The following is a 25800-nucleotide window of genomic DNA, read 5'->3' as shown; positions in this document are numbered from 1 at the left end:
TGGGAGCACGAGCTACTTCTGCAGCAACATCAGATTAGACAACGGCCATAAAGGCAAATGGGCTGGACACACACACACACACACACACACACACACACACACACACACACACACACACACACACACATATTCCAGCTCCTTAAAGGGCCATTACAATTATGCAGTTCCATGGATTGTGTTTACTACCCATCGCTATTCAATTTGGGACGTTGGTGTTTTAATTGGACATGAAGAGAAGCTGCCCTTTTTGTTCAATGCAATCAACACCAAGGGTGCAAACTACTAATCACATATAATTCTGCTGCTGGAACATTGAGCACTTTTGTTTTTCTGAAATTTCATTTTTACTTATTGAGTGCTGTGGTCCATTTTAAATGACTTTCAGATACTGTCTGCACCAGGAACTGGATATTAGTAAACTGGTTAGTTATGAAGCCATTTGGAGTAAATGGCACAAGAGTCTAATCTAATGTGGTTCTTCTCGGTTTTATGTTTTTCTAATGGTGCCTAATGTTGTCTGATATTGGAATATTTAGTCATTCCAAGGATCAAATTTCCCAGATAGCTGATGATGAAGGTCAGATGACAAAAATGCTGCATCACTAATGTGTCTATGAAAGTGAGAAGAGTGTGCAGGAGCTTCTTAAAGGACTTGTAGCTCCAACACACTCTTAAAGAGATACTTTTACTAAAATTGACAAAAAGAACAGTCAAAATCAGCAAAGCAGCAGAGGCCAAGATACCCTGATTTATAGCCCCTACCATGAGTCTACACTTCCCATGATGCAACTTGTTAGCATCTTTCATTAGACCATCTTAAACGCCCACGTCTTTCAAACTACGGACTGTGAAGTACTCTTCATGAAATGTAAATTGATCCTTAAGTGTAAAATTGGTGGAGTGCTCCTTTAACCCTTTCTTTTTCCTCTCAGTCTTCTTTGAACTACAACTAGAACAACAAAAACTACAGCTGCTACCTCTGCCACCATTACTCTTCTACAAAATCCTTTAGATTCTTTAGAAGCTGGAGGCAGAAATATACAGCGTGAGGAATCAACTTACGTACAATAGTTTCACAATATTTCAGTCAAATATGTCAGTGACTGCAAATTTCAAGGTATTGATCCTTCCATCCATCCATGCATCCGTCTCTGTGTCCACTCAGCACAGCCACCAAATCCTTTTCTTCAGTAAGATGCTGACATTAAAGGGCAAACAGGGCCAGGGCTTTCTGTAGCCAACGGGCATGTCTGCCTTTTCCACACTTACAGACTCTTTTTTTCGGATGACCTTTAACAGTCAGTGTTTTAAGACAGTTTGAGAGCCACAGTAATAAATTGTGGGGAAAGAATCGTTTTCCTACTCTTCACTCAGAAGCAACAGGAGGTTTACACCTGCATGGGTGTTGAAGGAGAAAATACTGAGGCTTTGTGTATTCAGTGTACTGAAAGGCAATGCAAATACAGGCATACTCGAAGGATTTAGCTCTGTGTAGAATGACTATCAGAGCAGCATTGACCTCTGCTGGTAACTCTGAGAAAATACAGGTTAACAGAAAGAAAATGCGAACCTGACATTTTTAGCTATCAAGCACTGGCAGTAAAGCTCACAAAAGTCAAGGATTTGAACTTGATTCTGATCTTACTAATCGTGTTTTCTCTTTGAAATTCAAACCTGTAAGAGAAGAATAAGAAAAGACGCAGGACTAAGATAAAAGTGAATCTGTCTTCTTGAATATCTGCCCTTCACATCTCAACGTGACTCCCAAGAAAGGCAGCAGAATTAAAAATTCTCTCTTTACAGTTTGCCTGATGTTACATATTTGACCTCATGTAGGTTGTGTGTTGTAAAAATGGCAGGTGCAAGGAATCTCAATGCTATACTGCATTCTTTCTACTATAATAACTGGCTTTCTTTCCTTATTTTTTTTTTTTTACTGTTTTTTGCTTTTTTCTTTTATCCCAAATACTTTGTGTAATTATTTACGGACCAAACTTAATTTCAATTTCAAACATTATGTAGGGTTGTTCTGTGTAACTATGGTGTTTCCTGTTCAGCGAGAGCCGTTTATCCTCATGTTTCCTGACAATCTCTACTACCAACTATGATTTAAAGGCCAAAAATATCAGTGAATAATCTTAAAACATAACCACAGTAGCTGAATTTCTGATTTGTTTGCTTCTACTTCACAGAAATCTCCGGCTGGAGTTTCCAGACCTCTTTAAAGCTCTGCTCTCTTCTACTAGCAGCAGACTGATTAGACCAAATCCCTTTTATCACTTTGGTTTCCCTCATGATTCATCTCCGACTGTCTGTCATTTTCTGCACTGCCTCAGCCCTAAACTTCTCTTCAGCTTCCTGTCATCTGTGAAAACCCTGTAAACATCCTGTCAAGCCGTGCCAGGCTGTAAACAGCCTGCATGATTTCACTTATCCTATGTATGCAGCCTGCCCTCAGGTGTCTCCCACTGGCATACAAATCCAACCTGCCTGGATGAACAACAGTGTGCTCTGTGGTGGTCTGGGCACATGTGATGGCACCTGATGGCAGCTTTCAGCAAACAAAACAGTCTTTGGCTTAAAAACACAGGAAATACAACTGAATTCATTCATTTCTTCAGTATATGACAAGCAAGCCCCCAGCTACTTGAATCTTTATTAGTTTAAATCCACCTCAGGACCTGTATCCCATTGTTTGTCTGTTTCACCACTTCTCACTATTTGAGAATGTCTTGAAAATTAACTCTGATCTTCCCGAAATCTACTCAAACTTTTCTGCGTTAGCCCCTGGAGGCTCTCTGGTAATCATAAACAAACCCCCTTCAGAGGAAACTTTCCTGGAGGAACAAAACAAGAAACTTCAAATGTGCTGACTCCTCTCAGCCTTCAAAGCGCTCTTCCGTTGGGAATAAAAGGAGGAACGTGCAATCTTAATCATCCTTCTCCTCCTTCCTGTCTGTTTCCCGGCTCGACAGGAGGAGCTCATTTCCAATGGCAAAACTCCACTGTCCTAAATTTTAAAGTGCCTCACAGAAATTATTATTTAAAAGGTCAAATCTGATTGTTCATTTTTCATTTTTGTAAGATTTTTGTCCAAAACTCAGTATTTTATGCTCCTTGTCTTCCCATTAGTGATTTTCTCAGACCGCCCAGCAGAGGGCGTCAGATTCCTTCTTCCTTGTTTCTCACCGTTACTGTAATCCCACACTGTCAGGGCAGATCAGAACAAAAGTGAAGTTGAGTCTTAACCAAATGAAGCATTAAATATTCAGCGTCTCAAAGTGCTCGCTGATGAAGCAGCTCCTCCTCTGATGGTTGATGAATGGCGACGGACACCGGGGTGGACTTTCAAACTGAGGGGTTCACCGGCATCTGGCGCGAGGACTCAGATCCGGGGTGTTCGTCATAAGTACTTAATGAAATATTCAGCAGCTCCTTTTCCCCCCGTATATATTCGCTTCAGGTCCCCCTTTTTTGAGTCAGAAGGACTAGGCTTCACTTTTGTATTCAGAGAAGAGAAGGATGGAAAGTAGGAGGGATGAGTACATGAGAACAGGGAAGTGTATGTGTGTGTGCGTGCGTGCGTGCGTGAGTGTGTGTGTGTGCATGACTTCATTCTTTGCACATATGTGAGTAGGCACATGTGTATCTTTGTGCACACAAGCTTTGATGTGGATATTAGTGTGTCTGCACCTGTGTGTGTGTGTGTGTGTGTGTGTGTGTGTGTGTGTTTGTGTGTGTGCTGCTGCTTAGCTCCAAAATGCTGTCATATCACTTTTAATGCGCCATAGGGGACACAGTGCATGTTTAATATGAAATATAATGCATAATAATTCATATGGAAAAGGCTCTCAGAGGAGGAGACAGTAATCAATCCCCAAGCTGCATATAATTAACACTTCCTTCACTCTCATCCGCTCAGCAGGGAGGACAAGAGACACAGAGGGAGGGAGTCAATAGAGGTGTTTGTATTCAGTTCACAGAAACCACTTGGGTACTTTAGGTAAAGAAATAAGACTTTGCTGTGGTTAACAAAAATGTAAATTACATTTTCATTTGCACTTTTGTAGAAGAACTGTCTGTGTCCAGGAATAGTAGTGAAGGGTGACGAGGCTCGAGAACAATAGCACCCACAGGCAAGGTGATACTGTCTGTAAAACATTCATGACAAAAAAAACCCCAGTAAATATTTCAACCAAGCTGAAAAATGAATGGATAAACAGCTTGGTGTTAGTGTGTTTCTCACTGGTTCATAACTTGTGCAAGTTCACCTCAAGCTGACCGGGTTTTAAAGAGCTCTGCGAAATGTGTCATCTGTGTATCGACCAGGGGAAGTAGGTTAGATGGTCGCCTGCAAAGTGGAGTTTTTCACATCTTGACAGGTGACATAAAGTATGTGGGAGGCGTACAGCAGTGAATCTTTCTGAGAGATTCACAGTGAATCTTTCTGAGAGATTCAATGTGAGACAGAAAAACAGCAGGCGCGGCCTTGAGGAGGGAAATATATTCTGTTGTCATGGAGAGAAAGCTTGAGATAGTACAGACTCACCATTACAGGCACCTGTTTGTTCAAATATAATATTGTTACCACTGATCAGTCTGTTAGCAACATGCCCAAATGACTGCATGAAAAAGCAGATTTTCTCACTCTTTGGTTTGATTTGTCCAGTTTTTGATATATCTGTCTCTGAGATTTCTGTGAATGGCATTTTGTTTGTAGCGCTTATTGAAAAATTACATTTAACAAGGAGCTTAAATGCTTACAGCCATGATCGCGGCCCTATGAGGGTGTAGCTAAATGCTAACATCGGCATACTAACATGCTCATAATGACAATGATATCATGCTGATGTTTATCAGGTATAATGTGTACCATAATTAGCATGCTAATCAGTACAGCCACAGCTAGTACAGCAAAAAACGTTATCAGATGTGTATCAGAATCATGAATGAAGTACTTAATATGAAATTAAATGGTGTTATAGACCATTCATCACATATTAGAATAGAGTAAGAAGCTGTAAACACTTCATCTTCATAATTTCCAAATATTAAGACATGGGTACGGCAGGCTGTGTATAGGCCTTTCCTATGGGAGAATTATTATATATGTCTTTAGCAGAGACAATTTTTTTTGCTTTTTTATGTGATGCACATAAAACATTTAAAAGTACAAGACTGCAGCCAAAGCAGAGAGGAGAGGAGAAAAGTAGTTAATGGCTGATAAGCCCTGTCTGAAACCATGGGAGCGTTTTAACAGAGTGTGGATTCTTTTTCTAATAAAAGCGACAAAAAAACGGAATAGTTCTTTCCCCCCAATTACCATCACAAAGTCGCCTAATGTTATTCTGAGCTGCAGTGTACAATAAAAGCACCTACACTGTCAGGAGTCCTGAAGGAGATTAAAGTAACTTTGCACCATTAAAATGCAGCTTTAATCGCCATTGTGTATTAAGTGTGGTAAACTATGTCAACGTTTGTTAGATGAAGTCTGTTTGTTGGAAATGGAAAGCCTGCAACAGCAAATATCTATTGATCTGAACTTATCACGTCATTGTAAACTCTTTTGTCCTTGTCGGGATCCTGTAGGAATTATGACTCCGTTTTTCCAGTGATCTGATTGGTCAGTGGTCGGCAGCTTCAGTTAACCTGCTCCGGAGCGAGTTAGCCGTGCAGCATTAGTTACCATGGTGATGTAGCTTCATGATAAGCCCAAAGATAGCTGGATAAATCACTGATCTCGCCTCGTGGTCCAGGCCCCTGGAGAATGTAAGTCCAATATTCACTCCTTTTAGCTTTTTGGTCTCCACCAACTCCTGAGGGAAATATCTGGCTGATAAACGCTAGCTAGCTATCCAGCGTTCCATATTTTTATTTATTTATTTATTTTTACTTTTCCTCTCTCTCTGACTTTTGAGCCCCTGGCACTCTGCCGGAGGAGGAAGGGGGGTAGGTCGGTGGGGCTAGCTAGCTAGCGTTACACTAGCTAGTTAGCGTTAGGTAACTTTGTTTGTCAGCTATTTGGTGCTGAACAGGTTGTGTACAGTGGGTTTAACCAAAGCAGTAAAGTTGAGGCAGTAAAATCACAACAGTGCTCTGTAGAGCTGAAGGGAACTGCAGAGTAAAAATATTACGATTACAGATTACAGTCCAAATCCCACAAATAATCATTGTGCAATCTTAGAACATTAAGAAACCAGCAAATATTCAGATTTGAGAAGCTGCATTTGCTTAATACATGACTTAAACAATTAATTATCAAAAGTGTTGCTGATTGATCTTCTAACCAGTTAATCAACTATTCATCTCAGCTCTATACTGAAGAAACAGTCCAACTGATTTTTTTACAATTTTCAATGTTTTAGCTCCACATCTGCAGTAGAAATCTCAGATATGGACCCTAGACAAACAAAGCCCAGACTCTCTGCATGGCTCGATACTAACTGAGGTAATCTGTTTTTTTGTCAGTTGAGCGAAATGAACGTGTGAGTGATGATACGTATCAGCACCATGCCATTCTACAGGCACAATGATTTTGTGTTTACTCACTGGCTGCACATTGATTGCAGTCAGGCCTTGTTACACAGGTAAGACACTGTAGTCCATGTGGGAGCACCTGACACGTTTGGCTTTGTTAGAGGAAAACCTGGCTTGCGATTGACTCTTTGTGGCAGGAATTGGCTGATCTCAGTGCCGTTACACCTCATGTCCTGTCAGGATCGTTGAGCTCGTCTCCTTCACTCCTCACTCCATTAAATAGATCTGTTTGCTCTGATGACTCAGACGACGCGGAGCCCGTTTGAGCCAGTTAGTGTCCAGGTGCAGATTTCACTCTTCTCCCCCTTGTGCTCTCTGTTCTGTCTTCCTCCTTCTTTTTCCTCTTCCTCCCTCTGTTCTGTCCCGCCATCTTGTTTCTATCATTTTCTACCCCCTCCCTCCTTCCTTCCCTCCTCACCTATCTCCCCTGCATCTACTTTGCCCTCCCAATTCTCTGCTCTCATTCGCTTCTGCCTGTCCCTCCCTAACCTCCCCCCATCTATCCTACCCCGCAAATTCTCCACTCTCATCTGTCTCGCTCTCTTCTTCTCCCTTCCTACAGTTATTGCCCCCCTGTCACATTTCTTTCACTCGCTCCCTCTTTCCTTCCCTCCCAATTCTCTCCCCTCATCTCCCTCAGCTCCTCTCCTCTGTGTGGTCATCACTATGACAGTTTCCATCCAGCCTTCGTCTGATAAGAGCGGGCGGCAACTAACCAGCCAATTTATTATTCACTGCCTTCTCGACACATTTCCTGTGCTTGTCAACACATTCTTTCTCTGCTGTCAAATGCTTTCTACCCCACCCCCCCTTTTTACTACTCCATAGTCTAACCCCATCCTTTTTCTTTCCTTACCCTCCATCCATTCATCCAGGCAGCCCCCTCAATCTAGTAAAAGGTCCATTGTGTAACGGTTAATAAATGATGAGAGAGAGGTGGGCTGGCACTCAGAATGATCCACAGCACCCCGGACAGGACTGAGTAGCAGCACAGACGATGTCAGGCTTAATGTCTTGGAAGAGTTTGGCGCTTGGCCTAATGTGATGAACCTGTTGCTGTTTAGTGTTATTGCACGGCGAGTGCAGGTCTGCAGAGCTATTTTGGTTTTGTTTGTTTAAACCACTGAGAAATCAACGCTTCAGTTACTTTGTTTGTTTGGTTTTGTCAGCAGGATATCAAGATATTAGATTCCTTCAAAATAATTAGATATTGGTGATGTCTTACAGCAAATCTGGATATATGTGATAGATTACCTTAAACTCAAGGTTCACTTACTCACTTTTTGTGCAACGCTTGTGAAATTCCCAATGATAAATGAAAGATGAATAAATATTTACCTGGGTTTAACCGAACAGAGAAATTCCTCTGGAAATCAACAATGAAGTCAACACAACTATTTGAACTAACTAAAAAAAGCAGTCTGAGAACTACGGTCTTTATTTTCCTTGTAATTTGTACCTAATTAAAAAGTTATTTCCAGGAAACTTCAAAGACAAATTACAGAACTAGTTGTTTCAGGAAATGTCCCCAAAGCGATTTGTTTATGTTGAAGTGACAAAGCCCTCTAGTGGCTGTTATATAGGAGTTATGATTGTTGTCCGTAGGGAGCAAAGGAGGAAGTTACCTACAAGAAACGTAATTACTGATCCAAAAATCTATTTATCCTAAAATTAGAATGATATGAATGATATATTTTAGTGTAAACATTCAGGGTTGTAGGAGGTTTGTTTGAGTGCCTACTGGGTTCTGGGATTCAGGGTTTTTCCAGCCACTTTAAGTGAGCTCTTTTCTATTCTAGTTGACAAACCAATCTCACCACGAGACTCATTTAGCAGCTGTTCTGGAGCATCTGATTGAATCACACAATCTCCCTCAGAAGATTGAGTTTGCCCATATGTTATGTAATTTCCATTTTCTGAGCACTTTAAGGACATCTTCAGATTTGTTTGTGAGCTACTGTTGGATGAACTTTCTATTCTGCTCTACTCTGTGGTATTTATTCGATGATTGCATTCTGTTCATTCAGTGCTGTTTGAAAACCAGGTATTTAGAAAATGTCATCTGTGCAGAGACTGGTCAAAACAGCCTGTTTTTCCAGCTTTTCCTCTGTGGAGTTTTTCAGTTTATCCAGTGTTTTTTCCAAGTGTTTGATCAACCGCAGGCTTTCTCTCCTCTGGTAGATGTGTGTAACCCCTCCACTGAAGTTTAAACATCATCACTACAGCAAATCACGCTCCCTTATCTCGTCTATTCAGCCGAGCTTTCAGAATTTAATCAGCATGTCTGCGTGTCGCTGCTCTGGTGTGTATTTAAGAACCTGTTTCTCCCCGTTGATATATTGCCGCTCTCGCCTGTGGTAACCAGTGTGTGTGTATTTGCATGTGTGCATGCACATGTGTGGTTGTGTGTGAAATGTGTTTGTTAGTGTTTGGTTTTGATTAGAGACTGCTGTCAGATCCGTCTCTTTCTGCAGAGCTAGAAAAGCAGAAAGAGGAGGTGTGTGTGTGTGTTGGGATGAGCTCCTGCATACCCAAAAAATGTCCCTCACGTCCTCCATTGCACACACACACACACACACACATACACACACACACACACACACACACACACATACTGCTGCCCTGCAGTGCTCTTTTCCTCACTTTCTTTGTCTCTCTGCCTCTCTTCTCCTCTTCATTTTCATCCTCTCTTCCACTCTACACCTCAGTCTCTCACACCTCCTCCTTCTCCTTCCTCCTCTCTTGTTTTTACTCTGCATTGATCCTCAGCATGCAGGCTACTGCTGCCAGTGGCTTTTAATGAATGCCATGGCCTAATGGCTTTATCATTGGCCTTGATGGCCTCAGCTCAGCCATGGCTCTGCTGTAAATTGTTTTCTTAACTAAAGCCACGTGAGGAATTTCAATAGGGGCTGCAGTCGATGGCGTCGGTGCAGCAGGGTGTTACATGGAGGGCAGCAAGGGGTTAAGCGTCATTGACAGAGGAGTACATGTGTGAGGTGGACTGTGTTTTGGACTGGCGTCACTCCCCTGGTTGTATTGTGGTAGAGAGGGTGTGCGTGTGTGTGTGTGTGTGGCCTGGTTGTGTGTCTGTGTGCATCAGATGGATTCATCAGCAGACTTGAGAGCAAAAAAACATGTCTGATACAGCACATTGATGCCGACGCTGACATATGCGAGGCGTCTGCAAAATGTAGTGGTGTAAGATGAACAGGGCTTTGTCGGTGAGCCACCCGCTAGCAGAATAATTACACACACACACACAGACACACACCACCTGTCAGACTCGTGCGTGTAGAGATAAAGCAGCAAATACACTCTCCACAGTCAGACTGTTTGCCTGCTGAATAGCAAAGGGGGACGGATCAGTCTAGCCCTCTCTTATCTCCCCTCACCTCTTCCACTCTTCATCTCTCTCTATCTCTCTTTTTCACCTCCTTCCCTCCCCCCCTCACTTTGCCACCCCTGCCGTTTGTGAATCCTCCCAATTTGTCTCTTCTTTCTCTTCTCCTCCCTCCTTTACTCCTCTTCCTTCTCGTCATTTTCTCATTCCCTTTTCCTCCCCTCTCTCTCTCTCCCTTGAGTTTTGTCCTCCTCTCCCTCTCCCTCTCTCTGTCTCTGTCTTTTCCCGTGCAACAGTGTGCAATCCCTCTTTCCCCACTAGACAGACAAAGAGAGCGACTGAGACGAATAGGAGGGGAAGAGGGAGCTGAAATAAGCAGAGACAGAGAGAGGCAGATACATAAAGAGGCTCAGAGGAATTGATGGAATGACAGTCTGGTGGCAGGGGACACACTCGCAGAGAGAAAGAGAGAGAGAGGAAGAGGGAGGGCGTGCATGGAAGAGCGACATAGAAGGGATGTAAAATAGGCAGCTCCAGTGACAGCGTAGACAAAGGTAGCTTCAGAGTGCATGTGCGCCCTCTATTTCATTCACACTCTCTCTCTCACTCTCTCTCTCTCTCTCTCTCACTCTCTCACTCACTCACACAGACACACACACACCCTCGAGCAGAGGCAGGAGAGCTTTGTGGGTTTGCGAGGCAGCATGAGAAGTGATATCTGTACTTCTACACAAACAGCTGGCTGATGGACTAACTTAATTACACCACACACGCCTACTGTACGCACACTCACTAGCAACACCTTGATTATAGGCGAGCAGACACACACACACACGCAAGCACACACAACCTGTCTGCGGTCAGAAGTCAACATGGGTCTTGTGATGGGAACCTTCTCCATGCAAACCAAGCAGGTCAGCTACCACAAAGGTAAGAATGAATTCTTTTTAAATGGTCACATTTCTCCCTCAGGATGTGTGTGTTTTCTTCTTCTTGTGAGCACATGCATGTGACTGTCATATGAGAGGAGCACCTGTCATGTTGCGTGTTTGTGCCATAATGACGGAGTCATGTATGTCTACTCTGAGTCATGAATATTGCACAAGAAGTGCATTATGGGAATGAACTGAACGTATACTGAGCAGAGATGTAAAGTTATTGGTTTCTCCAGGAATCCTGTGGATTTAGGAATAGAAAAAGGAAACGCGTGTGTGTCCTTGTGTGTGTGTGTGTGTGTGTGTGTGTGTGCGTGCAGCTGTGCCACTGGGCATGTCTATAAAAGGTGATGGTATTTACCCCTGTCTGCTCTCCACACCAACCTGCTTCCTGTCTGCTACTGTTTGACTGTTTGAGTAGGAAACTGGCACTGACACTTGCATGCATGCTAATGTGTGTATGTGTGTGTGTGTCAGACATAAATAAATGTGTGCAGACTTGTCCATGAAAATATTTATGCACAGTAGTTCACTCATAAAAATGTAGGAGTGTGTAAGGGGGCGTATGTTTTGTGTGTGTGTGTGTGTGTGTTGTTTGGCGGCAGTGGCAGCGGTGTGTGTATGTGCGCAGTAAATCAGTGTGGTGTAATCCGTCAGCCTTTGGCCGTGGTCTGTCCTGCGTCTGTTGACCTCAAGTCTGATGGTTATCACCAGCAGACACAGAGCTGCATCACACAGACTGAAGAGACAGAAAACAGGAGTCAGGTCATGTTTCACCGCACTGTCACATTCAGCAAAACAGGAGAAAAATGTGGAAATTCCTTATTGGACCATTAACCTGTCAGTTAGTCAGTGAGATCATGTAAAACAGGCTGCGTGGTACATATGCTGTGACAAAAACTGTGGAGGCGATGTAAATGATGTGCTGTGAATGTTGTGCAAGTCCCTTAGGAAAATGCCTTTCAGCTGTCTATATTTTCTGTTATACCTTTCAAACACTCACACTGAGTATTTCAAATAGCTGTAAAGACACTTTAGAGACCCTATAAATGGTTGTCTGAAATACAGGCATATATATAGCATCCTGCGTGGGTTGTTTATTTTAATTCCCGACCTGCGCCTCATTTCATTGCATGGCAACAGCTCTCAGCAGATACTTGAGATCCGTGCTGAACAGATACTTGAGGTGGATGTTTTCTGTAGCCTAAAATATGAAACCTATAGAAAGATTAATGAGACAATAGACAAAAAAACATGCATCAGAAACTCGTCCTTGTTGTCCTCCTACATTTTAGAGTGCAACCCATTTACTAGTTGGGGAAGGCAACAATGCTTACGAAGCTGAAATGTGTAAACTGAGATGTATTTTTAGCCAATTATGTGCAGAAAAAGCTCTCCTGTAGTTAGGGTAACCTCTAAATAGCCGCCACTTTGATGTGTGCACTGTTAGGGTGTGAGGAAGAAGGCACTAGATGAGTAAAAGTGGGAGAGAAAAATTGAGAAAAGTTGAGAGTGGAGGCGAGGTTGCTCCTCAGGGGGCTGCAGTGTGAGTGTCAGTGAGCGTGTGTGTGTGTGTTTCACCATCTGCTGCAGTGTTATAAAAAGTGGCCTAATGGAAGCAGGGCAAGATTCATTTTGCATGGAAGGTTGGCCCATCCTTGGTAGCAGCCCAACATGAGGCAACGACCAGCTGGGGTGTGCCCAAAGTTAACTTGCCGAGGAAACAGAACTTTTCGGGATTAAAACACATTTTCTGAGATACAATTGGGCTTCTCTGCCAGGTAGAGGTGTGGATCTGATGCCTTTAGGCTGAACAAAGTCACCATTCCTTACCATTCCTGACTTGCAGTGATTCGATATCCTCCTAAGATTAAAAATTATGTTACAAAAAAATGTGCAGCTGATCATATTTTTATACTTTTTTGCAGACAGTGGATGTATTTTGACCAAGGTGCATTTGGCAGATGATACCTCAGATTATGACATTTAGATGCTGAGACAGTAAGTTTGAAAAGTATTCATCATTTCTATAAATTGACCATACAGTAACTTGGGACTTGACTCTGGACTTCATAGCTAAGACTTGAGACTTGAACAATGACAATGTAGTCTTGGATAATCACATTTTAGGTTTGGAAATTATTCACTGAACTTTATAATTCAAATATAAGAACATAGCAGACAGCAAACATTTCATTTTGTCAGTTAAAGACTATTTAACTATTTAACTGTCAACGTTTTGCAGTTGATGGTTCATCAGATCATAATCTGATTTAACAACAAAACACTGGCCTCTCTGTCTGCATATAATACAGTGCAGTAACAATAAAGATGCAACTATTTCTCACACATACAACTGGTTTATAGAGTTCCTTAGGTCTTTTCATTCATGCCAGACCTACAGCTGACTCCTATCCACACTAAACCCCAGTTGCTCTCCTTGGCCCGGCCTGTGCCGTGCCGGGTGACTGAGAGGCACACTGTACAGAGCTTTGGTATAAAAGCAGATGCAGCCCATTTATAGTCCCATCCAGAGCACTTAATAATGATGAATTGGCTGAAATGAATTCAAGAGGGTTGATACACAAACTGAAGCAGGTGTTTTGTTTTTGCGATGGCTTACTAAATGAAGCTGAAGTGAGGCTGTGGCCCACATCAAGTCATATCTTCTCCTCTCTCCAGGAGCTAGAAAGCAGAGATATTAGCCAGTGTCCTGACCAGCTCACGCAGCCATAGGTTGGCATTAAGGAATTTATCTATATGTCCTGTCTTCACCTGAGGTGAAGAAAGAAATGTATCCACTGTCACTGTGCGCAAACTACTCTGCTCCTATGAAATATTTCCCAGCGGGGATGTTATAAACTACAAAACCTGCTCCTTGCCGACACATTCATCTCCCTGTCCGTTCGCTCCATTTGTTTTTGCCTCTACTTTCATTTCTCTGTGTTCTCTCGCTCTGTCAAGTGAATTTTCACTCTCCCTCTCTTTGTCTTGCTCACTCTCACCTCATTTCACCTCCTCATTTTGTCTTTTATGTGTTCCTCATTTTAAGTTTTTCCTCTTCTATTCTCCCAGTCGCTTGATCTATGGCTATTTGTCTGCCTTTGCTGTTTATCTCAGGGTGTCTTCGCTCTCTTTCAAACCCTCACATCTCTTTGTGCTCTGAGATTTGCACAGAAGATAGCCTTGTTCTGCTCTCAAGATCACTCCAACTGCGGCTTGAAGCTTTCATGTGGAGTTTTAGTTTAGGGCGAGAACAATATATGTAAATAAATGTGTGTTTGTGCGTGTACGAGTGTGTGAGAGCAAGCACGTTTGGTTCAATGTTTCCATCTGCTGCAGGGCTAAAGAGCTGAGCCTCTGTTTCTTTAATAGGCTTTACAGTTTCCACCCCTCTCTCTCATCCCCTCACATCAAAAGAAGTGCTCCAAAAGGGCCAATTAGGACAGCAAAAGAGCTTTATTAGGCACATGGCAACATGAAAACAGGGTTCTGGTTAATCCCATGCCCGTAGCATGTGTGTGTTTGAGTATGAGCGTGTAATGATGGAATTGTGATATTACAACCTCATATCTCATATTTCTTCACTCTCTAGTCTACACTCACAGGGAGCATCATTTCCATTTAAAAAAAATCTGCCCGTCATTTAAGATCCTCTGTCAGCGTTTGATCTTTCAGTGTTGCAAATTAAACCCACGTTTGAGCATTTTATTAAATAAAAAAAATCAATATACTGTATAAATAATGATGCTTTATTTGCATAATATTTGCAGGCAAATGCTTTGCTCAGTTCTTCAAAGATAAACAACATTTTCCATGCGATTTATCTCCGTAGACAGCTCAGCCCTGTGCTTGCCTTCAGGCCTTTGTAATACTGGAGCCAATGAGAGAAATGCAGATGATGAATATAGATAGCCACTTTAGCTCTGACTATATGGTTAGGCCTGTGTGCACAGTTATGACAGCAGTGACGCACATCACTTGAACTAGTTTAATGTGACAGCTGAAATGAGACGCGTGCAGAGTAAACTGTAGATGTTGCCAATGAACCACCTTTTTTTCAGCAGTCACTGGACATAAAGAGTACATTATAGTTAGTATAGTTCTAGTTACCCATTGGGTAAAACAAAAAAGGCAGTGCAACAAAATCCCTTCAACCCTTCAAACACACTTTTGTTTCATATCGGAAATACTTATGTTGCTTTTGTCAACATTTTGTATTCTAATTTGATGTATCTTGCATTTTTATACCACGCGTACAGTAGCTGTGTAATATAAAGGAGGTGGAGAATATACAAAGACAACAAATTATCCTTTCCATCTCCACATTCATTACACTAATTAAGCCCTACAGGAGCGATTTCATGCCTGATAAAGAAAATCTATTTTTTTACTTTTAAATGGGGCAGCAGAATAACAGACAATAACTAATCCACTAATGACACACAGAACAATTCATTATTAATTATTAAAGCACAAGTTGTTATTGAGGGGACCACGTGTCGCCAAGAAAACCTACACCTCTGAGTTTGGCTTTGTGACCTCTGAGAAAGAATCTGTTGCAGCGTGACGGAGGGACAGAGAAAAGGTGAACAGCTTCGAATATCCGCCAAATAAAAAACTCAAGTGAATCTGTGAGAAAAAATAAGAAATGGGGGACATTCATCATCGCTTTCACCAACATTCAAATACTCGACAGTTTTCAGTGTTTCTGTTTGTTTCCTATGTTTGTGTTACGGAACAATCTGACACTGGAAATAACACGCTGACTGTTGAACTGTTAAAAAACAGAGTATGTCATCTGACTCTGAGGTTATGTGTGTGTGTGTGTGTGTGTGTGTGTGTGCTTCTGGTTTTGCTGTAAATAATGAATGATGTGTCCCCGTCCCCTTATAAGCATCAGGTCAGTGACTCATGGTTCACAGTGTCATGCAGCTGATGTATGTCGACATCTCTACACTCTCTGTAAAAGGAAGCAACTAAGATTTACACAAATACCACACTTTTTCTGTGTACAATTGTTGCTCTGTAGGGCTGCAGTTCATTTGAGTTTTTATTATTCTATACTTTTCACTAATGGGCACAGTGGAAAAATTCCCATTAAAATGTCCTAGAGACCCAGGTGGCATGTTCATAGAAAAGCTTAAAATCCTCACATTGGAGAAGCTGGAACCGGAGAAATGTTTGGCACTTTGGCTTAAACATGTTGAAACAATTTATCAGTTATCAAAATAGTTAAAAAGGAATTTTCTGTCGATGGACTAATGGATTAATCGACTAATTGTTTCAACTCGATTGGCCTGCTTATGATCATTTATAGCTGTGGGTCGATATCACTGAGTGGACTGAACCTACTGTTGGATCTGAACCCCTCTCAGCCCCTTCAGGAGCTGAGCTCTGAGCTCTTTCTGTTCCTCTTTCACTCCAACCTCTTTAAACGTCCTCTCAAATCCGGGAGAGTGTTTTCCTGCTGCTCCCTCCCTCTGCCAGTGTGTGTGTGTGTGTGTGTGTGTGTGTGTGTGTTTACAAAGGCATCACGTCCCATGTCAAACTAGTTAGCTTTGGGAATAATGATAGAGCAGAAGCCGTGTTGAAGAGGGAGACGACTCTTTTCCCTTTTGCCCAGTCGTTCTCTCTCTCTGCCTCTGTCTCTGTTTAGCTTATCTCATGGACTCCATCTTTAATCACTCTCTATCTCCCATTCAGACTTTATCTCCGGCTTTCTCTCACTCCACTTTTATATGCTTTGGTTCTCTGTCTCCTCTCTACACGTCCATGCTACCTCCCCTCCATCACTATTTCTCACTCTCTCCATTTATCCCCCCTCCATCCCTCTTTTTCTCTTTTCCTTAGATGATGACAGATCAATAGCGGAGGCTCGTTTAATTATTCCCTTTTTTCATAATGTGATGGGAGCCAGCGAGAGGCTCAGGGTGCGTCCACTAATAAAGATACAGAGCAGTGTCTGTGTGAGAAGCCATTTGGACAGCGCTAGATATTAGTATTGATTTTCCTAATAGACATGTTCTTCCCTCTCTAAAGCCTTGCTGCCCCTGATGAGTAATTGCCAACGCCTCCTGTGCTGACAAGACAGTGTCATACAGCAACATGATAGATTCGAAATCTATAACTGAGGATGAACCGTTTTGGTGGAAAAGAGTGAGTTTTTATGCTGCAGGCCTGCAGGTTTGCACCGAGGTTGGCCCGATTGTGCTGCTTTGAAGAGCTGAGCTGATTTTCTGAAGCTTCCACCCGGCGGTTTCATCTTAATCAAGATCTTTAGTTTCATTTTCTCTCACGCTTGCTCCCCTGTTTTTTTCCCCCCACATTCTCTTTGTTCTTCCGTCCTCTTCTCTGGAAATTTAGTGTGTGCGTGTCCCACTTGCTCTCTCCTCTGCCTTTTCTTTCTTGCGATGCCACTCGCCCACTCTCCTGGCTCTTGTTACCCACTTCTTTCTCTTTCTTTCGCTCTCTGCATCGCACTCTAATCTCCTGCTGGAAGCTTTCCTGGTGCGTTTCCTCCTTCTCCTTCTTCATCTTTCATTGCCAAATGTGTTTCCATCTTTTCCTTCGATGCTTTTTTCCTTCCTCCTTATGTGCCGCCGTCCTACCTCTTCCCACTCCTGCTGTTTTCTCCTCTCTCTGCTCAGTCTCTTATCCTCTTTTTTCCTTAAAAGTGTGACAGGGGTCTCGTAAAACAGTCTGAAGCCATTCCTCACACGCCTGCAGGGAAACACCAGGCAATTCGGCGGCATTGCACAGACACACACACACCCTCAAACTCTTGCTCTTTCTCTCTACTCTACAGACAGACTTTGAAATGATTACTTGAAGGAGAAACATTTCTGTCAGTGTGTGGAAACGGGCCTGTCAGAGACCGGAGGGAGATAGAGAGGGATGGAAATTTGTGATTGGAACAAGTCGGGAACAGTGTTGGAAACGACAAGAACACTAGGCTGATACGTTCGCAGAGATTTATAGGGAGAGATGCCCTGATAAAGTCGTATTGGTATAGGTCGTATGCCTGGAGACAAATTCATAAGATAAGGGAGATGAATAGATAGGGTTTAAGGTGACGTAGAGTGCAGTGAAGCTAGGGAGAAATCACTTTGATAGCCTGTAAATTCCTATAGGCACAATACAGGCAGTGTGTATAGCAGAGAGGAAGAGCTCAGTGTGTGTGTGTGTGTGTGTGTGTGTGTGTGTGTAGCAGGAAATGGTCATGCCCCATGGTGCTGCATGCTGTTTGGATGCCACCAGTGTCCACAGAGACTTCATCCTATGATCAGCCATTCTTTCTGCCCACGGCTGGTGCATGTGCAAAATGTATGTGCGTACATATGTGTGCTTCTGTGTGTGTGTGTGTGTGTGTGTGTCGGCAGGGTGAAAGCATTGCTCCCCACTGCCGTCCATTCTGTCTCTCTCACTGTTGTGAAAAAAAAAAAACCCACACACATCTGAGCATTCATGAGCACATTTCCACAGAAGCAGATTGCTGTTTTTTTTTTTTTACTCACCAAACTAAATCTTTCCAGCTAAATCTTCCCATATGGCTTCCAAACAATCACGCCTCGTTCATTATTCACCATCAACAGACAAGAAGTGCCCCATATTCGGAGCAGTTGCCACATTTGCAGAAGCATTATTACGGATGGCTGGCTTGATATAAAAGGACAATGTGTCTATTCTCCAAAACGACTACAGAAAACTTGGCTGTAAAACCTGACATGTGCATCATTTGCAGAAGCAGCTGCAACTCTATTAAACATTACTGTATGTTTTGCTCATTTGGTGGTCAAAAAGAAGATTTGAAATATTTTCATCCTTGAAGCAAACTTCAATCGTAGTTGACAATGACATTTTTACATGTTGTGTCCTCAGGCTGATGGCTTTTATATCTGGAAGCTCGGGCCAGCAGCCAGGCCAGTGATGAGTGGATGAGAGCTGAGCATCCAGCAAGTCCCTGTTGAGTGTCGATGTTATTATCTGACACTGACGCTGCTCTCTGCACTGCATTTATTTGACAGCTAGAGTTACTTGTTACTTTGCCGATTCAGACATGTAATCGGCTCATAAAATATGATCAAACAGTATATAAAGAAGTTAAAATTTGTTCTACCTCAACCAGCAACAACATTAAAATGCTTCTTTGCCAGTAATGCATTACTAATCAGTGACCACTTTATTAGGTACACCTGTACAATCTATTGCAATTCAATACAACAGCTGCCTTTAATTCTACCTTTACAAAGTTTATAATGTTCATTTTTTGTTGTTGTTGTTGGAAATGTGTAAATGCAATTATGAGTTTATTATTGAGGTCAGAGTTAAAGCTGATGTTGGACTGTCCCTATTAACCACAAACACCTTTGAATATAATGCAGTCCAATACAACACATCTCTAACTATGACCTCAATGCTAAAATATATAATTGAACTGTGACAGTGTCAACAAAAACTGATTTCAGGCATCATAAAAGTCGACTTTACGGCAGAAGTGTTGTATTGGATTTCATTACAATGTGCTGGTGTAACTAATAAAGTGGCCAGTGAGCGTATACAGTAATGTAACACTTTGAAAGGGGCCATTCTGCATTATGAGCACTTTAAGCTGATTTTTCTGTTAATACGTTGTGTACATTTTTGAATACAGTACTTTTACTTGTATTTAAAGTACATAGTGTGGTATTACTACTGAGTACTTCCTCCATCGCTGCATCCGTGAAACATATGTTTTGTATGTTGTACAAGCACAGCACATGTGGTTGTCATCTGTAACTGTCTTCCAATTTTCCAATTTGTCTCTTTGCACTTTCATCATGTGAGACCGTGCATCTTGTTTGTATTGATCCGTGTGTAATTAAAATGTGATTTTATCTGGTGTGTGTGCTCTTACAGGCACACACTCCTGCAGTATTATCTGACACTTGTGTAGATCCCTCTCTTTCTGCCATATTAAATATCTCATTCTTCTCATCCCTTGCCTTTTCCTGCTTTTAATCTCTCTCTCTTCTCACATCCTTGACTTTAAGCCTCTTCCCTCCTTTCTGCTCTCTTGCTGCCTGCCTGTCTCTCTTCCTGCCCTGGGAGCCAATCTGCCACCACACACACACTCTCTCCGTCCCCTGTTCGTGTGCATGTGGGGGTATTATGGATGGATGAACAGGGATGATGGATGGAGCGAATGGAGGTGTTGATGGATTGAAGTGGCCTTTTCATGAGCGAACCGCGATGTTGAGGAAAAACAGAAGTGATGCTCGGGGCTCTTCCAAATTTTTGTCACATGCACATGTTTTCCCTTCACTCCACAATTCATATTTACCTCTCAAATCAATGTTTCAGACTGTAGCCATTTGCATATTTGTCCTCCATCAGAGGAAGGCAGATGCGTTTAGGTGTGAAATGCAACGGGGCATGTTTGTTTTTGTTTTTTCCAGAGTGATTCACAGAGTGTTATCATTTACAAATCAAATCAATGGGTACACTGATATTAATTTATAATTTAGTGAATCAACATCCTGCCGATTTCACACTGAATCACTGATGCTCCGCTCAGGCTCTTGGCTTATGGGTGAAGGTGGGAGGGAGAGAGGGAGGGAGGCTACAACCCCTAATGAAAAACAAGGAAATTGGAGGGAGGGAGGTAGAGAGTGGGAGAGCGTGGGGAGGAAAGGGGAGAGAGAGAGAGAGAGAGAGAGAGAGAGAGAGAGAGAGAGAGGTGGAGCGCCATGAGTGAGAATGCATGAAAGGAGGGATAATAGAAAGAGGGTTTCTGCCGAGAGAGAGAGGAGGAGGATGAGACGAGGAAAGAGGGCGAGGGAGTGTGTGCGCGTTGTAGCCGTTCAAACACGTGACAAAGAGATACAGACTTCAGCATAGAGACGCGCTTGTTTCCACGACGACGACGGCAAACATGGGGGCTGTGGTGGGTACGCTGACCATGCAGACCAAGCAGAGGAGGCTGTCCAGGGGTGAGGGAATACACACACACATAAACACACACACACACACACGTGTGTGCATACCCTCCTACACACACATATAAACATAAACACAATGCGCCTTTTTTCTCTTTTGATGAACACATGCATGCGTGTACACATATGGAAACTTTAAACAGTGTGTTTTTATTGTATCTTCCAGACACACACACACTCACTCCAGTACAAATTGAAACAGCGCACGTACGCCAGGCGCAGACCAAAGATTAATAACTGCTGATATTTCAGTTAAGATGCAGTGAGAGAAAGAGGGGATATGGTTTGTAGTGTGCGTGTGTGCGCATGAGAAAGAAAGGGAGACCAACAGGTGTTCCTAGAGGAAAGAGAGTATGTTTTTATTCTAAAACAAAGTAGTAGTGCGACTGTGTGTGTGTGTGTGTATGTGTGTGTGTGTGTGTGTGTGTGTGTGTGTGTGTGCACCCATGGGATTGTTATTGAGCTTATCTTTTTTGACTGAGCAAACTGAGGGATGACAGTAGGAGACAGCTTCTTTGACTGTGTTTGAGCCTGTGTGTGTGTGTGTGTGTGTGTGTGTGTGTGTGTGTGTGTGTGTGTGTGTGTGTGTGTGTGTGGGCTGGAGGATGCGTATGTTGCTCTGTCTGTCTGGCTGTGTGGGCAGATGTGGGCATCGACGCTGGTAAACACACACATGTCGAAGGTATTTGTCACTCTGCTCACACACTGCTTTTCCGTCTTGCTGTTACCTTGGAAGCACGGTAGCCATGGCAACAATAGATGTCAGTTTTGGGGAGGGAGGGGTTGGGGTGTGTGTGTGTGAGGGGGGTTTGATGAGATTGGGGTATTCCTAAGTAAGTCAAGGCCGAGATAGTGAGAGATGCAAATATGCAGATGAAGCGAGGAGGGAGATTTTTTTATGAAGACCTGTTGCCTGTGAGAAATGTTTTACTCCCTCGTTACTCATTCTAATAAAAGCCTGTAAACCTCAATTATATGAATCTAACAAATCCAAACTGGCTGCTCCCATGAATGGGCACACAGAGTGGGAGATCAGTGCCAGAGTGAAAATATCCCCCATTAATAGCGAGCAGCCTTTTAAACTTATTTGTTGAGGCAGGCTATTATCGGCTTTTCAGTGCAAATGAGACCATACAGGACGTTTTCCAAGTGAGTGCATACGGCTCGTTTCATCTTTTTTCCTCCACAAGCTCAAACAAACACCTTTCCCCATGGGTGTAAAGAAAGGCAAGGCGTAAATTTGTTGCTATTTTGAATAATGAGGTGGTTGTAGATGCACTCACATAGTGGAAACGTGTGAAATCGGACTCTTCCTGCAAATGAAAACAAGTCGTCTTACCTCCACAAATGCCCCTACAAAAAAAACACACGAAATAATGGGATGTAGAGCCGGAGCTCTTTGGAGGTTGTTTGTAATTCAGCTGCTGTGTTGTGGCCTCTCCCTCTCCTGCCCTAACATGTTATCTGTATGCAGGATTAGTGCAGCAGGGCTTGTATGTGTGCAGCCGCCTATTCTGTGGCGTTGCAGATAACTTGTTATCCGGGATCATGACACTGACAGCAACACTGAAAGGGAGACAGTGCATGGCTGTAATATTGTGAGATTAGATTCCTACATGATTGATCCTCTGAGCACGAGCTCATCACTGTGCTCTGAAGAAAAGGAAGAAAAAATATACGCCTTGCCGTGTTTGTGTCCTGCGCCTTCCTGAATATTTGCGTGGCTGCTTGTCTGGACTGTCTGTTTTCATCAAGGCTGCTTGTTGTTTTCTCAACTTGCTTAGTTTTCTGTCAAGTGTTCTTGTCTTTTTCCCTGACAGCCTCTCTTTGGTGGTAGTTTTCCCCCCTACTTGTTGTCTTGTCTGCCTGGTTTTGTCTGGCAGGCTAGCTGCCGTTTTCCTCCTCATCTGTTGTGGTGGCCTCTGACAACTCATCTCTCTAGAAACATCTTCACCTGGCATTTTTCTCCCTTCCCTGGTGAATTTTTCATTTCTTTTCAGCCCCTATGTCTCTGTCTTCCTCACTTACACCCTGCAGCTATGTTGTCTCAATCTTCTCCCTCTCTCTGCTTTCCTTTCCTGTCACTCCTCTGCTTCTCCTCGTATCTCGTTTTCTTTTTGCCTTCTGCTGCTTCACTCCACTCAACCTTGTCTTCTAGTTGTTTTTTCCACCGTTTCACATCTTTTTCTCTTCCATTTTACCCTGCTGCTTTCTCCTCTCCCTGTTGTTTCCCCCTTCTCTCCCTCCCACGCTTGTTTCTCTTTATCTTACTTCTAATTTTCCCCACCACTCTCTCACACTTCACCACCACAATCTGCTCCTGGCACCCTCATCTCCATACCTCTTTCCCTCTCCTCTCCCTTTTATGCCTCCATTCTGTCTCTCATTTGCTCCCTTTCTCCATCACCCACGCTCCCATTAGCTGGTGTGAGTGCTTATTAAGTCATCTCGTCATTCTCTCTCTCTCTCTCTTGGCATCCAGCAGTGTGTGTGTGCCTTAGTGCGTGGCGTGTGTTTGCGTATTTCTGCAGATTCTGAGTCTAGACATGTATTTACTCAAAAATCAATATTGGCATGCTGCTATGTGTTCGTAAACGAGCTGTATTTGACTCACTCTTCCCAAACATAATTAACAGTGGCACACTAATATGTGAGGAAGTGACATTAGATGGATGTGTAGTGTGTGTGTGTGTGTGTGTGTGTGTGTCTCCGCCTTACGTACACACAAATACACGACACTACAAACACCCTCCAGCACTTCAGTCCTCCTTCACAGGCTGAGGATTAGAAAGCAAACAAATGTGTCTGTGTCTGTGTGTGTGTGTGTGTGTGTGTGTGTATATGTGTGTAAAAGTATGCAAGCATGGGAGTGTGTATTGTTTTATGCACACGGGTGCTTAATATCTTATCTGTGACCCTTGAAATGATGTGTTCATTTTGGTCTTGTTCGAGGGTGTGTGACTGGATGCATGTGGCTCTCTACATGTTGAAGTGTGTGTGTGTGTGTGTGTGTGTGTGTGTGTGTGTTTTCAGCCAGAGCGAGTCATTGGACTTTCAGTGAACCACCCAAAGGCCAGTCAGGGATTGGCCCCCGTGTCCACTGGTGTGGTTGTTGACTGTGGAAAACAATGCGTCTCAGAGTGAGAGTTTGAATTCACGCCGTGGAACATGATTAGGTTGTGCAGCTTTCGCATGGTGTAAATAGGACTGTTGCAGCTGAAATCTATTTTTAAGATACGTCCTCAACACCTCCAGGGAGTCCGTGGCCAGCAGAGCTGCTACTTTCTTGGAGAGCCCCCTCCACCATTAAAGAGGCCGGTGAGAGCAAGCCCTCTCCATCGCCGCTTGGACGGCAGATTAGGCTAATTCAGATTATGCAAATGACACACTCTGGCAAGGATTACAGGACACAGTACGAGAAGGAAAGAGAGAGCATGGCAGAGATAGAGTGGCAGAGTGAGAGGAGAGTTTGGCAGAGCAACAGAGATAAGAAATGGGGGGATTCAGTGGGCAAGTGAAGAAAGGAAGAGATGGAGGAGAAATGAGAGCTAACATTAAATACCAGAACCAGCAGTAGTTAGAAGGAAGCTAGGAGTTAAATCCTGTTTCTGGGCTGGAGGAAGTGTGTGTGTGTTGATGTAAGAGGTATTTTTTGTGACAGGGTGCTGGCTGGGGAGAGTGACAGGCAGTCTTTCTTTTCTGACAGTTCAGGCCACCGCTTAATACTCCAAACAAGCTCTGAAAGAAAAGGGTTCAGGCATTTGGTCCCTGTCAAACTCCACGGTTTATAACAGATGAAGTGAAGCCCTCGAGGTGGCTTTCTAGGTTGGGTTTATCTAGGTTTTCCTAACCTGCTAAATTTGCAGATTCAGTTTTGGAACACGAGTCATGCAGGTTTGTGGATCTCACCTGTTAGCAATAAAAAACTTTACAATAGTGCACTGCCACAGCACTAATCTATAATAATAATAGCGTAATAATCTTACGAGGTCTCCTGGATCAGAATCTTGCAATTAGACCTTAGCTTATAAAAGCATGCATCTCTAACACTGCAGACAAATCCAAATTGTTCACATTTTCAGAAATGAGAACAACAGAACGCTTCCTGTGCACTCGGACCAGCAGGGGACGGCAGGAGCATCATCCACTGCCTAATATCCATGAATGGATTACTGAACAGGCACAGGCCCAGTGGGTCAGGGGGTCCCTGAGCAGGAGCCTCACTTTGAAGTGACTGTTATTAACATTTTTAGTTGGAAAGTCAAAAGTAGGAATGACCCGATCCCAAACTGCAACCTGCAATATTAAGTATCTGCCACTACCACGTCGATTACGGAAAAACCCACATGTGAAATTCATGTTATCACATGGAAAAGGTCTGAGTTCATGCCTTTTTATGTGTATATTTTATCATTGCACTTGGGAATGCATTTTTTGTATGAAATATGCTATATAAATAAAGTTTTATTTCATTTTTGTAAGTATGTATATACAGTAAGTAAATAAGCAAGTATACTTAGGCCACATTAAGCAATTTTAATATTAAATTTGAAAGGTCTGCTTTAAGAAAACACAACATACGTCACAAGGTTCCTTTGGTAGTTTCCCTCAATACTTTGTCTGTGTGGGTACACTGTGGCAGGAAGCTTTCTCGTTCACTGTGTCTGTGCATTGAACGAACACAATATGCACTTAATCATCCTTATCAAGTGATATTTGCACTACTGAGCATCTTTAAAATGTCTGGCAAATTAAATGAAATGCTACTCTTGCCGCTAAATTTAATTTCGCAGCACTGCTGCAACAGCAGACTGAACAGTAAATAAAGCAAACCTTCAATTGACAACTCAGTGGGAAACCTCTTGATACAGCAGAGCCCCCTGCAGTCTGCAAGTCAGTGGCCACACTTCAGCTCGTTTGGGCGATAACAGCTCTGTTTTACATTCACATTAAGACAATAAATGAGTGCCAGCTGATCACAGTACAGAGATACTACAGAACATATTCA

At 42.9% G+C, this 25800-nt stretch overlaps 1 protein-coding gene across 7 annotated transcripts in view; it reads left to right on the top strand.

Moving 5' to 3' along the window:
- Positions 1–25800, top strand: part of LOC139291840 (A-type potassium channel modulatory protein KCNIP1-like) — a 35921-nt gene that overhangs the window by 1490 nt on the left and 8631 nt on the right. For 2 of the 7 annotated variants that reach the window (XM_070913952.1, XM_070913949.1), the window contains exon 1: positions 20729–20786. The exons of 3 other annotated variants lie outside the window; for them this stretch is intronic. In XM_070913952.1, the coding sequence (XP_070770053.1) occupies positions 20729–20786 (58 nt within the window). Of the gene's footprint in view, positions 1–10536; positions 10811–20728; positions 20829–25800 lie in introns of those variants that run through there. 2 more of the 7 variants (XM_070913947.1, XM_070913951.1) reach the window with 2 other exon arrangements.

This window comes from Enoplosus armatus, chromosome 10 (assembly GCF_043641665.1).
Source record: "Enoplosus armatus isolate fEnoArm2 chromosome 10, fEnoArm2.hap1, whole genome shotgun sequence".
Taxonomy (NCBI): domain Eukaryota; kingdom Metazoa; phylum Chordata; class Actinopteri; order Centrarchiformes; family Enoplosidae; genus Enoplosus; species Enoplosus armatus.
Note: the sequence above shows the minus strand (reverse complement) of the source record. Positions and strands in the feature narration are given on the sequence as shown.